The sequence below is a fragment of the Rhinopithecus roxellana genome, chromosome 2 (assembly GCF_007565055.1).
Source record: "Rhinopithecus roxellana isolate Shanxi Qingling chromosome 2, ASM756505v1, whole genome shotgun sequence".
NCBI lineage: Eukaryota > Metazoa > Chordata > Mammalia > Primates > Cercopithecidae > Rhinopithecus > Rhinopithecus roxellana.
The window spans coordinates 33,349,102-33,365,368 of NC_044550.1; the positions used below are offsets into that span (position 1 = coordinate 33,349,102).

General features: G+C 39.7%; 1 protein-coding gene across 1 annotated transcript in view; it reads right to left on the bottom strand.

The window, feature by feature from the left end:
* Positions 1 to 626: 626 nt before the first annotated feature.
* The window catches only part of TNIP3 (TNFAIP3 interacting protein 3), a 100,948-nt gene continuing 85,307 nt past the window's right edge, over positions 627 to 16,267 (bottom strand). Inside the window, exons 13-14 of the mRNA XM_010361787.2 lie at positions 12,945 to 13,005; positions 627 to 897 (exon numbers count right to left, since the gene is read on the bottom strand). Coding sequence (XP_010360089.2) covers positions 866 to 897; positions 12,945 to 13,005 — 93 coding nt within the window. The 3' untranslated portion in view covers positions 627 to 865. The remainder of the gene's footprint in view (positions 898 to 12,944; positions 13,006 to 16,267) is intronic.

Genomic DNA, 16,267 nt, shown 5'->3' on the forward strand with positions numbered 1-16,267 from the left:
GGCCTGCAGTGGCGATCTCAGCTTACCGCAACCTCCGCCTCCCTTGGCTCAAGTGATCCTTCCGCCTCAAGCCACCCGAGTAGCTGGATTTATAGGTGTGTGCCAAGAGCCTGGCTAATTTTTGTGTTTATAGTAGAGATGGGGTTTCACCGTGTTGGCCAGGCTGGTCTAGAACTCCTGGCCTCAAGCAACCCACCCGCCTCAGCCTCCCAAAGTGCTGGGCAAGTGCTGGGATTACAGGCATGAGCCACTGCACCCAGCCAAAGACTTCATCTTTCATAATCAATTCTTGTGAAGCAGGCCCACAATTTCTCATCATCTTAAAGAAATGATCTGTTTAAGGAATAGCTTCCAATTTACCATTTTATTCAGATTGAACCACTTATTTAATTTAACGAGATTTATACACCTCTTCAATTCTATGTTTAGGTTCACTGAGGTCAACGATATCTGGTCAAATGGCTAAAGAACTAAGGCCCTGTGGAAAAAGACTGGGAGCAATGTTAAAAATTTACCACTGCAGAAATTTTTACCCCAGGAAACACACACACACGCACGTATATATGCACAGCAATATGCTGAAGAGATTTTCAGGGAGTCGTGCATCATCCATCTGCCAAGTCTCATTTCAAGGAAACCGGAAGTTGTATTTGGTTGTATAATAATGGACTCCTCCGATTTGATCAGGATCTCAGCTGTCAGAAGCCTTTTCCTGTATTCAGGCCAAAGGGAAACATGACGAGGCACAAATAACAGGGTAGATGATGTGCCTTTGTGGCAGAAACAAGCCTCAGTATAAACAAAGAAGAGGGTCCTCAGCCACGGTCCCCCGTTGCCTGTTGTCCCTCTCTGTTAGTGTGTACTTCTACTGATTGACTTGCTTTTCTGAGGAGAAACCTGTGGGAAACAGTAGGAAAATATTTTAGATTAAAAATTAGCATTTCATTTCTCTTCTTCTGGCTTAAGGCTGACATAAAGTTCCAGGATGGCAAAAAAAAAAAAAAAAAGAGTTATGTTATATTCATGAGCTCCCCACAAGTTTACACTGAGAAATCAAGAAGCGGGAAATGGAGGGTTATTATTTTAAGCATTGACATATGCTTACCATTTTGTGAAATCAGTTGTGGCCTCGTTCTAATTATGCCTGAAGAGCAATGTTCTACACTAATTCTCACTCTTGCTGGCATTTTGGCTTGGGCATGTGAAAGTAAGTCATATATATGACTTAGGTTAGTTTCAGTACTTACCCCAGAGAAAGAAAACTTGCAAAATATGATCTTTTAAGATATGGTACTGGGTACTTTACTGCCAAAGCTATAGCAAATATCATATAGAAAGATTCGTTGGTGTATCATGAAGACCAATATGAAAATCTGGAATATTTTGATTGAATACTATTTGATAATTAATATTACATGAAAGATAAAGTCAAATAAGTTTACTCATGGCAACAGGAAAAAATAATCATAGAAATGCCAAGAAACAAAGTGTTATCCTTATCCATGATAACTTTTTTTTTTTTTTTTTTTTAATTATGCCACTTTTATTCGTCTAGGTCATTCTTTTTTTTTTTTTTTTTTTTTTTATTATACTTTAAGTTCTAGGGTACATGTGCATAACGTGCAGGTTTGTTACATATGTATACTTATGCCATGTTGGTGTGCTGCACCCATCAACTCGTCAGCACCCATCAATTCATCATTTATATCATGTATAACTCCCCAATGCAATCCCTCCCTCCTCCCCCCTCCCCCCTCCCCATGATAGGCCCCAGTGCGTGATGTTCCCCTTCCCGAGTCCAAGTGATCTCATTGTTCAGTTCCCACCTATGAGTGAGAACATGCGGTGTTTGGTTTTCTGTTCTTGTGATAGTTTGCTAAGAATGATAGTTTCCAGCTGCATCCATGTCCCTACAAAGGACGCAAACTCATCCTTTTTTATGGCTGCATAGTGTTCCATGGTGTATATGTGCCACATTTTCTTAATCCAGTCTGTCACAGATGGACATTTGGGTTGATTCCAAGTCTTTGCTATTGTGAATAGTGCCGCAATAAACATACGTGTGCATGTGTCTTTGTAGTAGAATAATTTATAATCCTTTGGGTATATACCCAGTAGTGGGATGGCTGGGTCATATGGTACATCTAGTTCTAGATCCTTGAGGAATTGCCATACTGTTTTCCATAATGGTTGAACTAGTTTACAATCCCACCAACAGTGTAAAAGTGTTCCTATTTCTCCACATCCTCTCCAGCACCTGTTGTTTCCTGACTTCTTAATGATTGCCATTCTAACTGGTGTGAGATGGTATCTCATTGTGGTTTTGATTTGCATTTCTCTGATGGCGAGTGACGATGAGCATTTTTTCATGTGTCTGTTGGCTGTATGAATATCTTCTTTTGAGAAATGTCTGTTCATATCCTTTCCCCACTTTTTGATGGGGTTGTTTGTTTTTTTCTCGTATATTTGTTTGAGTTCTTTGTAGATTCTGGATATTAGCCCTTTGTCAGATGAGTAGGTTGCAAAAATTTTCTCCCATTCTGTAGGTTGCCTGTTCACTCTGATGGTAGTTTCTTTTGCTGTGCAAAAGCTCTTTAGTTTAATTAGATCCCATTTGTCAATTTTTGCTTTTGCTGCCGTTGCTTTTGGTGTTTTAGACATGAAGTCCTTGCCCATGCCTATGTCCTGAATGGTACTACCTAGATTTTCTTCTAGGGTTTTTATGGTATTAGGTCTAACATTTAAGTCTCTAATCCATCTTGAATTAATCTTCGTATAAGGGGTAAGGAAAGGATCCAGTTTCAGCTTTCTACTTATGGCTAGCCAATTTTCCCAGCACCATTTATTAAATAGGGAATCCTTTCCCCATTTCTTGTTTCTCTCAGGTTTGTCAAAGATCAGATGGCTGTAGATGTGCGGTATTATTTCTGAGGACTCTGTTCTGTTCCATTGGTCTATAGCTCTGTTTTGGTACCAGTACCATGCTGTTTTGGTTACTGTAGCCTTGTAGTATAGTTTGAAGTCAGGTAGCGTGACGCCTCCAGCTTTGTCCTTTTGACTTAGGATTGTCTTGGCAATGCGGGCTCTTTTTTGGTTCCATATGAACTTTAAAGCAGTTTTTTCCAATTCTGTGAAGAAACTCATTGGTAGCTTGATGGGGATGGCATTGAATCTATAAATAACCTTGGGCAGTATGGCCATTTTCACGATATTGATTCTTCCTATCCATGAGCATGGTATGTTCTTCCATTTGTTTGTGTCCTCTTTGATTTCACTGAGCAGTGGTTTGTAGTTCTCCTTGAAGAGGTCCTTTACCTCCCTTGTAAGCTGGATTCCTAGGTATTTTATTCTCTTTGAAGCAATTGTGAATGGAAGTTCATTCCTGATTTGTCTCTCTGCTTGTCTGTTACTGGTGCATAAGAATGCTTGTGATTTTTGCACATTAATTTTGTATCCTGAGACTTTGCTGAAGTTGCTTATCAGCTTAAGGAGATTTTGGGCTGAGACGATGGGGTTTTCTAAATATACAATCATGTCATCTGCAAACAGGGACAATTTGACTTCTTCTTTTCCTAACTGGATACCCTTGATTTCTTTCTCTTGCCTGATTGCCCTAGCCAGAACTTCCAACACTATGTTGAATAGGAGTGGTGAGAGAGGGCATCCCTGTCTTGTGCCAGTTTTCAAAGGGAATTTTTCCAGTTTTTGCCCATTCAGTATGATATTAGCTGTGGGTTTGTCATAAATAGCTCTTATTATTTTGAGGTACGTTCCATCAATACCGAATTTATTGAGCGTTTTTAGCATGAAGGGCTGTTGGATTTTGTCAAAAGCCTTTTCTGCATCTATTGAGACAATCATGTGGTTCTTGTCTTTGGTTCTGTTTATATGCTGGATTACATTTATTGATTTGCGAATGTTGAACCAGCCTTGCATCCCAGGGATGAAGCCCACTTGATCATGGTGGATAAGCTTTTTGATGTGCTGCTGAATCCGGTTTGCCAGTATTTTATTGAGAATTTTTGCATCAATGTTCATCAGGGATATTGGTCTAAAATTCTCTTTTTTTGTTGTGTCTCTGCCAGGCTTTGGTATCAGGCTGATGTTGGCCTCATAAAATGAGTTAGGGAGGATTCCCTCTTTTTCTATTGATTGGAATAGTTTCAGAAGGAATGGTACCAGCTCCTCCTTGTACCTCTGGTAGAATTCAGCTGTGAATCCATCTGGTCCTGGACTTCTTTTGGTGGGTAGGCTATTAATTGTTGCCTCAATTTCAGAGCCTGCTATTGGTCTATTCAGGGATTCAACTTCTTCCTGGTTTAGCCTTGGGAGAGTGTAAGTGTCCAGGAAATTATCCATTTCTTCTAGATTTTCTAGTTGATTTGCGTAGAGGCGTTTATAGTATTCTCTGATGGTAGTTTGTATTTCTGTGGGGTCAGTGGTGATATCCCCTTTATCATTTTTTATTGCCTCTATTTGATTCCTCTCTCTTTTCTTCTTTATTAGCCTTGCTAGCGGTCTGTCAATTTTGTTGATCTTTTCAAAAAACCAACTCCTGGATTCATTGATTTTTTGAAGGGTTTTTTGTGTCTCTATCTCCTTCAGTTCTGCTCTGATCTTAGTTATTTCTTGCCTTCTGCTAGCTTTTGAATGTGTTTGCTCTTGCCTCTCTAGTTCTTTTAATTGTGATGTTAGAGTGTCAATTTTAGATCTTTCCTGCTTTCTCTTGTGGGCATTTAGTGCTATAAATTTCCCTCTACACACTGCTTTAAATGTGTCCCAGAGATTCTGGTATGTTGTATCTTTGTTCTCATTGGTTTCAAAGAACATCTTTATTTCCGCTTTCATTTCGTTATGTACCCAGTAGTCATTCAGGAGCAGGTTGTTCAGTTTCCATGTAGTTGAGCGGTTTTGAGTGAGTTTCTTAGTCCTGAGTTCTAGTTTGATTGCACTGTGGTCTGAGAGACAGTTTGTTATAATTTCTGTTCTTTTACATTTGCTGAGGAGTGCTTTACTTCCAATTATGTGGTCAATTTTGGAATAAGTGCGATGTGGTGCTGAGAAGAATGTATATTCTGTTGATTTGGGGTGGAGAGTTCTATAGATGTCTATTAGGTCCGCTTGGTGCAGAGATGAGTTCAATTCCTGGATATCCTTGTTAACTTTCTGTCTCGTTGATCTGTCTAATGTTGACAGCGGAGTGTTGAAGTCTCCCATTATTATTGTATGGGAGTCTAAGTCTCTTTCTAGGTCTCTAAGGACTTGCTTTATGAATCTGGGTGCTCCTGTATTGGGTGCATATATATTTAGGAGAGTTAGCTCTTCCTGTTGAATTGATCCCTTTACCATTATGTAATGGCCTTCTTTGTCTCTTTTGATCTTTGATGGTTTAAAGTCTGTTTTATCAGAGACTAGTATTGCAACCCCTGCTTTTTTTTGTTCTCCATTTGCTTGGTAGATCTTCCTCCATCCCTTTATTTTGAGCCTATGTATGTCTCTGCATGTGAGATGGGTCTCCTGAATACAGCAGACTGATGGGTCTTGACTCTTTATCCAGTTTGCCAGTCTGTGTCTTTTAATTGGAGCATTTAGTCCATTAACATTTAAGGTTAATATTGTTATGTGTGAACTTGATCCTGCCATTATGATATTAACTGGTTATTTTGCTCATTAGTTGATGCCGTTTCTTCCTAGCCTCGATGGTCTTTACATTTTGGCATGTTTTTGCGATGGCTGGTACCGGTTGTTCCTTTCCATGTTTAGGGCTTCCTTCAGGGTCTCTTGTAAGGCAGGCCTGGTGGTGACAAAATCTCTAAGCATTTGCTTATCTGTAAAGGATTTTATTTCTCCTTCACTGATGAAACTTAGTTTGGCTGGATATGAAATTCTGGGTTGAAATTCTTTTCTTTAAGAACGTTGAATATTGGCCCCCACTCTCTTCTGGCTTGTAGAGTTTCTGCCGAGAGATCTGCTGTTAGTCTGATGGGCTTCCCTTTGTGGGTAACCCGACCTTTCTCTCTGGCTGCCCTTAAGATTTTTTCCTTCATTTCAACTTTGGTGAATCTGGCAATTATGTGTCTTGGAGTTGCTCTTCTGGAGGAGTATCTTTGTGGCGTTCTCTGTATTTCCTGAATTTGAATTTGAATGTTGGCCTGCCCTACTAGGTTGGGGAAGTTCTCCTGGATGATATCCTGAAGAGTGTTTTCCAACTTGGTTCCATTTTCCCCCTCACTTTCAGGCACCCCAATCAGACGTAGATTTGGTCTTTTTACGTAATCCCATACTTCTTGCAGGCTTTGCTCATTTCTTTTTCTTCTTTTTTCTTTTGGTTTCTCTTCTCGCTTCATTTCATTCATTTGATCTTCAATCGCTGATACTCTTTCTTCCAGTTGATCGAGTCGGTTACTGAAGCTTGTGCATTTGTCATGTATTTCTCGTGTCATGGTTTTCATCTCTGTCATTTCGTTTATGATCTTCTCTGCATTAATTAGTCTAGCTGTCAATTCTTCCACTCTTTTTTCAAGATTTTTAGTTTCTTTGCGCTGGGTACGTAATTCCTCCTTTAGCTCTGATAAGTTTGATGGACTGAAGCCTTCTTCTCTCCTCTCGTCCAAGTCATTCTCTGACCAGCTTTGATCCGTTGCTGGCGATGGGCTGCGCTCCTTTGCGGGGGGAGATGCGCTCTTATTTTTTGAATTTCCAGCTTTTCTGCCCTGCTTCTTCCCCATCTTTGTGGTTTTATCTGTCTCTGGTCTTTGATGGTGGTGACGTACTGATGGGGTTTTGGTATAGGTGTCCTTCCTGTTTGATAGTTTTCCTTCTGACAGTCAGAAGGACTGTCTGTTGGTCTGTTGGAGATTGCTTGAGGTCCACTCCAGACCCTGTTTGCCTGGGTATCAGCAGCAGAGGTTGCCGAAGATAGAATATTGCTGAACAGCGAGTGTACCTGTCTGATTCTTCCTTTGGAAGTTTCCTCTCAGGGGTGTGCTCCACCCTGTGAGGTGTGGGGTGTCAGACTGCCCCTAGTGGGGGATTTCTCCCAGCTAGGCTACTCAGGGGTCAGGGACACACCTGAGCAGGCAGTCTGTCCGTTCTCAGATCTCAACCTCCGCGTTGGGAGATCCACGGCTCTCCCCAAAGCTGTCAGACAGAGTCGTTCGCGTCTGCACCGGCTCCTGCTACTTCCCCTGTTGGTCTTCAGCTGTGCGCTGTCCCCAGAGGTCATCCATTATAACTTAAAAACATGCTGAATGTTTTGTACTTGTTGCCCTCATTTGGTATACCAAAGACATGCTAAACCAACATTTTGGTAACAAAAAATAAAGCAAATAGGAAGATAATAAGTTACTTTTCCAGGCTGAAAAATTATGTTGCTGAGGACTGTGGTCATTATGTTAAAAAGGTATCTAATATGTTGAGAACATAAATTTGAACCCAGAAGCATAAATTCATTGACCTAACCAATCTAAAGTTAACATTTAATCCACTAATGATACCTCTCCCTTGGTATCGTAAATATTTTAAAATTAACTCCTCTTCAATTTGGACAGTGCTCTTGTGAAACAGGTATAGAATTAAAGATCAATAGCCTCATATTTTAGATGGAGAGAGGCTGTGGCCCATGAGATAATCCATGGCAGAATGGAAATCTGAACAAAAAACAAAGATAGATCTTTAGTTTCTTGAAGGGAAGGCAGAATTTCCCTAAATGTACAGTGAGGGTGAGAGGAGGGCCTCAATCCACTATGACTGGTGTACATGTAAGAAGAGGAAAATCTGGACACAGAAGGAAGATGGCCATGTGAAGACCGAGGCAGAGATTGCAGTGATGCTGCCACTAGCTAAGGAATACTTGGAGCTACTAGAAGCTGAAAGAGGCAAGGAAGTCTCCTCCCCTAGAGGATTTGGAGGGAGCTTGACCCTGCCAACAACTTGATTTTTGGATATCTAACCTCCAGAGCTGGGGAAAAAAAAAAAAAGTTTTTCTATTTTAAGCCACTCAGTTTGTGGTATTTTGTTATGGCAATCCTAGGAAACAAATCCAGTCAGTATTTGTTTAATTGGTTATTAATAGACATTAGTAAAAGCTAATTATAATATTTAGGCTTTGATCTTCTATATTGTAAAAAAATAATTTCACAACACAGTTTCATATCCCTACATTTTATGCCTTTCTAGATACATTAATAATCCAGCTCTGGCTCATTAGACAAAGCATAACTCTGTACCCTATGAAAAATTTGGAATGTACAGAAGTGACTGGCATGCAATGCAATCAGAAACCATAGCTTTTTGACATGTCAGGAAGGAAGAAAAAACAACATGTTTTTTAAGGTTATACTAACTCTGTTACGACATAATTGTTCTATAAACATGGAAGTCATTTTGCATCTTATTCTGATAACAGATGAAACAAGATGAAAATGTTCTTTGTAAAATCACATGTTTCTAAACAAAAACTGTAACCCATTAATATCTGTGGACTTAATGTATTAAAAACACTATTATTTAATGCTATACCAAGAGAAAGCCAAGTCTCAAATGACTTGAAAACATTCGAAACCCTTCATTTAAAATATTTAGTTTTTGAAAGAAGGGTTGATTTTCAATGTGTCTCCAAAGCATTCTAAAATAATCACAGACAGTAACTGAGAGCAAAGCTGGAAATTAGTTAACTGGCAGACTGTGCGCCATGGTACTCACCACCTACCACCCTCAGTCCCTAGTCAGGAAGCCCTTCACTGGGGTCCCCACATTATAGAGGACTCTGCTCTGGCCCTCCTCCAGCCACACCCTTCCTCACAGTGTGAGCAACCCTTCCTCCAGAACAAGCTCCTGGCACCCAAATGTACACCCCTGAAGTCCCTGCCCAAGTGATTCTGGACCTGCTTCCCAGATTCATGTGGTCCTCTTCCCAGCCTGAAGGCTGTCGAAAGAGTGCTGTTTGTAGAGTGGTGAGGGGTGTATGGACAAGGTTGGGATGTCCCAATTGGGCTGTCTTCAAGTTTGCCCCCAAGAGTCCTTATGATGGGAGGGTGGGGAGAGAAGGTGGAGGGTCTCAGGCAGGAGGTCAGGGCTTAGGTCTCCCTGTGCCACCTTATCCTGTCACAGACTGGTTTTGAATCTGAGCATTATAAATTATACTTTGGTTTTACATGTATGTTTATCAAGGTAGGAGGATAGATTATACTTTAACAGTTTCTATGCTTGATTCATGAGATTTACACATATAGGATGTAGCTCTCCACTTATTCTTGCTCCAGGCCCCAGAAATGTTAGAGGAAGATTTAGTGGTATCATTGAAATTTAATCACTCATTATCTGCCATACCTTTTAAAATGCATGAAGTTTTTTTTTTATTTTTATTTTTATTTATTTATTTATTTTTAGATAGAGTCATTCTTTGTCACCCAGGCTTGAGCACAGTGGTGTGATCTCACCTCACTGCAACCTTGGCCTCCTGGGCTCATGTGATCCTCCTACCTTAGTCTCCCAAATAGCTGGGACTACAGGCACATGCCACTACACCTGGCTAATTTTTGTATTTTTTTGTAGAGACAGCATTTCACCATGTTGCCCAGGCTGGGCTTGAACTCCTAGGCTCAAGCAATCCACCCGCGTTGGTCTCCCAAAGCACTGGGATTATAGGCATGAGCCACCATGCCTGGCCTTAAACCAGTGATTTCTTAACAATCAATACCACAAAATTATTTTATGAGAATTCTGAATAATTCAGTTACACCAACAGATTAAAATGACCTTTTTATTTTTTATTTTTTATTTTTTTTTATTTTATTTTTTTTGAGACGGAGTTTCGCTCTGCCACCCAGGCTGGAGGGCAGTGGCCGGATCTCAGCTCACTGCAAGCTCCGCCTCCCAGGTTCACGCCATTCTCCTGCCTCAGCCTCCCGAGTAGCTGGGACTACAGGTGCCCGCCACGTCGCCCGGCTAGTTTTTTGTATTTTTAGTAGAGACAGGGTTTCACCATGTTAGCCAGGATGGTCTCGATCTCCTGACCTCGTAATCCGCCCGTCTCGGCCTCCCAAAGTGCTGGGATTACAGGCTTGAGCCACCGCGCCCGGCCCCTAAAATGACCTTTTTAATTACGTGAACCCCAAACCAGCAAAAACCACTACTGAAATTAAATAATGACACATCCATCATTTGTGACAAGAATGATTTCAGAGTTCTTGCCAATTCTTATGACATGGCTTGAGCTATGAAATACATCAAATGTGGAAGCTAGTAAAGGAGGGATAGGAATCCCAAACAGGTAGATTTTTAAGTAAGGAATTTTTTGATGGTGCCCTAACCACGATCAGCCCTCTTGCCTGCTGCTGGCCAGCCATAGTTAGTTGCAGAGTTGTGTTGGTATGGAGAAGGATGGGTTTCAAATGATAACATACCCCTGGTCAGGTTCCACAAGGGCTGTCCATGCACAAGTTAGTTCATAACATATTTATTACACACTTAATCTTACATAGTACTGCGTCTTTTACTTGTGATATTCTAAATGTCAAATGAGTAGCATGCTGTGAGTTCATACGAAGATGAGATTATTGAGGATTAAACGCTAGTCATATTATTATCTGTGTTAGAGACCCATTCTCATTTTTGTATCTATAATTTTAGAAAATTTTAATAAAGTGAGAGGGGTACAGTAACAGGGGCACTGTACTATATAATTCAAACTATAGGTTTTAGAATCCTATATATCAAATAATCTAATCCCTATGTGAAATTTTATTAACTGTGTGATTTACGTGTTACGTAAATTCTCTAAGCCTCAGTTTCCTTGTGTGTTAAATAGTGCAAAACAAAACCTATTTTATAGCATTGTTGTGAAGACTGAAATAAACAACTCTTTAAAAACAGGACAGGTGTGGTGGCTCACACCTGAAATTTCAGCAGTTTGGGAGCCCGAGGCAGGAGGATCAGTTGAGGCCAGGAGTTCGAGACCAGCCTGGGCAATAGGCTAGAGATGGAGCAAGACTCCCTCTGAACAAAAAATAAAAATAAAAATTAGCTGGGTATGGTGGTTCATGCCTGTAGCCCTAGCTATTCATGAGACTGAGGTGGGATGATTTCTTGAGCCCAGGAGTTCAAGCGTACGGTGAGCTATGATCATACCACTGCACTACTCCAGCCTGAGTGACAGTGAGACTGTCTCAGAAAAAAAAAAAAAAAAAAACAGAAACAAAGCTTAGGTTGGTACATCATAGAGATTTTTTTGTTGTAGTTTTACATCTGTAGACACTGTTACATGGTATGTTTATACATCACAAAGCTCACTACATTTTTCCTAGCTAGACAAAAATCAGTAAGTCTCATACACTGACTACAACATTTCATTACTGTGTTTTCTATTTAGTTTCTGAATGTCATCACAATTCATTTCTATTTTATGTAATCACTAGCTTGTGTAATATTGGTCCAGGGAGAATTCAATAATGATATATAAATGACCTTATGGTATTACTAAGTTCTGTACTAAGTAATTGTATCTTCTAGTGATTAAACTCCAATTCAGAAAGAAAATATCTTTAATAGTCATTCCAGAGCAATATAAAATGGAAAATTATAATTGGGTAGCAATTCTGCAATTATACAATAATAGATTTTAAAATTGCATATATTATGCAACACTCATTCTGGTTAATGGTATGCCTTTCTAATAAAAGAACTCCATTATTGTTGGAACTCAAGAACTTCATTAAAACCTCTGGCTATATTTGTAGTAGAAAGCAAAGATAAAAGAGTCCTATAGAGTTTTGATAAATACCTGGACATTTTATTATGGAGTTCTCACATTTCATATTTCTTTTCTATGATGCTGTTATAATCTATGGCCTTTGCCACTCCCATTGCTACTGTGTACAGCTGTCCAGATTGCATATTGTACTTCAGCAGGATCCATTCACATAGACTACCATTATGCACCCCTTAGACTTGTAAAGTTCACAACCTGCAAAACTACATGTGGTATCCCTGGCTTCCTATTTACACTCCATAACAGACTCCTTGTATTAAAAACTAAATTTCTGTGATCTCAGCTCTGACTTCAAATGAGATCAAATTTCAAGAATGGCCTGAAATTAGACTATATAGCTCATCTTCAGCATTTTTAGATAGATTCAAATCTTTGGAAATTAACAAGTTAGAGTCCCAGGTGTGTGTCATATGAGATTTTAAACATGTAGCAGACATTTCTAATTTTTGATTATGTATACGTGATGAGAATAGAAGTGGGATTTTGATTATAGCTCAGTATATACAGCCTGCTTCTGGGTGGCCTCACAAGACCATAGAAAGAAGCAGTAGAAAGTATAGCAGATTCTAGAAACAAAAAAGAAAATGTTAAACCAATAAAAAATAAGATTTAAAAAAGTAATCTTAGTTGTGAGTACTTCATAAGTGACTTTTAGTTTTTCCCAGCATACTTTGAGGTGGGCGTTGTGGGCAACCCTGGCCTAAACTAAGAACCCTGCCTTGGAGTCTGACATTTAGTCATAAGGGAACACAGTTCTGAACCTTTGGTTTCCTCTGTCTGTCTGCCAGTGACATTTACAACATCTGTCTAGCAAACTCAACTTGGAATAGTGGGTGTGTATCTGTACTTTGTAGTACAATTGCAGAACTTTGTTGTTGTTATAATAGAGCTCTGCTTACAGTTTTCATTTCTAACCCCAGATGGAATTCTGACTCTGAGACTGAAAAAGGAACAGAAGCCAGCATTGAAGTTCATGCATTTCTGTATTTGCACATTTTCTGTGTCTTAAGGAGTTCAATTTAACTCCAGGTGCATCAAATTAAAGTTATGTATGTAACACAACTTTATAGTAAGTCCTCCCCAAGTACGAATGAATGTATGTTGAGTAAACATCCCAAAAAGATCCCATTAAGATGTGAACATGAAAGAATGCTCAATACAGCTGTGTTCTTACCATTTGCCTTGTGTTGTACATCTGGCGGAAGCTGGTCAAGAGCATACCACTGATAGTCTGGCTGTGTGGAACAATAAAACATTATTATAGCAATATGGACTTCAAACCAAACATAGTGGCATGTCAAAAATACAATTAGGCTATGTGGCTTTTATTAAGCAGGTAACACGAAAGTAATTTCTATCCAAACCTATTGCCAGCCTCACTCATCCTGCTTATCCCCCATCACTGCCATCATCTCTCCCTACCCCCTCTTAAATTCACTCTGTGTTTGGCCAGAATTTCTACTACTTTGAGGTTGTGACATGTTTTCTTTCTTTTTTTTTTCTGAAACAGATGTGTTTTGAATATCTGCAGAAGTATAAACACTTGTAAAACTTACTACAACCCATCAATAAAACAAAGCAACTTAGCATCAACAAAGACTCTTTTTGAGACCCTCACACTAGAGGCAATGAGAAGGCCAGGGGAAAAAAAAGTTTAATACAAGTTTTCTAATGGTTTAAGGAAGGAAATCTAAGCTATTAAATGGGGACTTGGCATTGATAGAAGTTCAGGATGGTGAAGGAGGTCAAATCTTTCCCTTTTTTCTATTCTGAAGAACCAATCCAGCAGAACCTGTCTTCTAAATTGTTCATATAGTTTAGTCTACAGAGACAAGATTTTTCTCTTGGGATTTTCTCCTAGGTTTACACCAGTTAAGAACAGCTAGATATTGAATGCCAAACAGATTGCATTGAATAAATAGTAAACCCATAGGCCTAAATTATCAAGATATCTCCAAGGCCAGGACCTCTGTATTTAACCCCTAGGAATGGAGCAATCTCAGCTTTACCTGCCCACAAAGCAGGTCTGTCTTTCTGCTCTGAATGCTCACTCCTGCCTCCTACTTCTCCACAAGGCACAGAGAATATAGATTTTTTGTTCTGTAATTCAATTATCCCCTAAAAATAACTTGAGGAAAATTTTTCTAACATGAGTCAACAGAGAGCATTTACAAGGCTGTCAGACCACTGAAAGTCACCTACAAAGTTCAATTACTCAACAAGACACTGAGAAATGCTGCTTTTAGTGCAGTTTGACCCCACTGTACCCCCACTCTAGACACCTAGGCCCTTGGCTCCTCTGGCTTATGAAAAAGCTAGAAGAGGAAATGAGATCACCTCTGTTTTTTATCTTCTCGTTTATTTTTAGATGTCTCAAATAACACATAGGATAAGTGACGTAAGCCTCAGTTTTATATTCCAGGAGGGTTGCCAAAAGAAGGTAAATATCCTGTAATGTTACCAACACTATAGCATGTGACTTAATTCAGCCTTCAATATAGGCAAGAAACATGAAATCTTATTTTTAAATTAACTTTGAGGATTTGGTTGTAAATTCTACTGTTATGCTGAGATTTTTTTCATCAGACTACTGCTTGAAAATGTAGGCCATTCTGCCCAGGCGTAGTGGCCTACTCCTGTAATCTCAGCACTTTGGGAGACCAAGGCAGGCAGATCACAAGGTCAGGAATCTGAGGCCAGCCTGGCTAATATGGTGAAACCCCATCTCCACTAAAATTACAAAAATTAGCCAGGCGTGGTGTTGTGTGCCTGTAGTCCCAGCTACTCGGGAGGCTGAGGCAGGAGAATCGCTTGAACCCAGGAGGTGTAGGTTGCAGTGAGTCAAGAGCGCACCACTGCACTACAGTCTGGGCGACAGAGCAAGACCCCTTCTCAAAAAGAAAAAAATGTAGGCTATTCTACATGGCTTGGAGTCCTTTTTCAAATATAGGCCTTTATTTGGTGACAATGTTATGTAACCTGCACTGCTTTGCCTTTTTTAATTGACGGGGAGCACTGCTTTGCCTTTTTTAATTGACAGGGAATGTTTGATGGGCTGTAGTAGGTGAATTCCTTTCTTCTTTCCACAAATAAAGATTTGACAGAAACAATAATTTGTACTCTTAGGTAAATGTGAATGACTGATTGGTTTCATAGTTAATCTTTCACAAGAATATTTCATAAGAATAATCCCCCAACCTGTAGAAGCCAACTTCTATAGGTTAATTCACTCCTACAGTAAATTTCTCTTTGTGTTTCTCACAATCTGAGTTGACTTCTACAATCCTGAAAAAAAAATTTTTTTTAATGTTATTGGTAAAGACTGAAAAGCAAGCAAACAGATAAAGTAAAAAAAAGGAAGCCGGGCGCAGTGGCTCACGCCTGTAATCCCAGCATTTTGGGAAGCTGAGGCGGGAGGATCACGAGGTCAGGAGATCAAGACCATCCTGGCTAACACGGTGAAACTCCATCTCTACTAAAAATACCAAAAAAAATTAGCCGGGCATGGTGGTGGGTGCCTGTAGTCACAGCTACTTGGGAGGCTGAGGCAGGAGAATGGTGTGAACCCGGGAGGCGGAGCTTGCAGTGAGCTGAGATCGCACCACTGCACTCCAGCCTGGGCGACAAAGCGAGACTCTGTCTCAAAAAAAAAAAAAAAGAAAGAGAAAAGAAAAAAAGAAAACAAAAAAAAAGGAAACCGGGGAGGGAGAGCAGACAGAACTAGCAACCAGCAATAACATGAAAAGAACCAATTCTTAGCAGTATGCTGTGTCATACGTGGGTCAAATAAGAGATGCTCATTAAATCCTCACATCCTTCTGCCACCCAAAGAGTCATTATCTCCTCCCCTGGGAAAAGGGCTTTGAGTCACACTCAAACAAAAGTATGAGAACTTTCAGGAAGCCAAGAGAATCATGCTTTCTGTAAGCATTCTGGTAGGAAAATCCCAGTTAAAAATCTTAGATTTTTTTCATCATGAGAAACACAAACCTAAAGTTTGGGAGGATTTGCCTGGGTAAATACAAAATGCAGAAAAAACACATTTTTTTTTCCCCTGGAAAAAGGTTCTATCTATGTAGGCAAAACAGAAGATAGAGGAGGGTGGGTGGAATACTGCTATTGAGAAGGAAAAAAGGGTGCTTTGGGCCTGACTTATTCAGGTTGACTGTCCAAATCAATTCACCTCACAAATAATTGCTCAACTCTGCATTTCATTTTGTCTGGGAAGACACAGCCATTGAGAACAACTTAAGTGGGTCACTTTTTCTTGGATCCTTTAAGAAAATCCTTTCAATTGGAAAATGTCAAAAACTATTTTGCACATATGTAGCAATATCCATAGTAGTTCAAGATAAATTTACAACTGCAAAAAAGCATCTCATTTTTTTTTGTTTTGCCATATCCACTTTCCTTTATACATAAATACATTTTACACATAAAATACCCTTTGGGTAGAATGAGGTATGCCAATTGAAAATGTTATATGTTGTTCAAGGA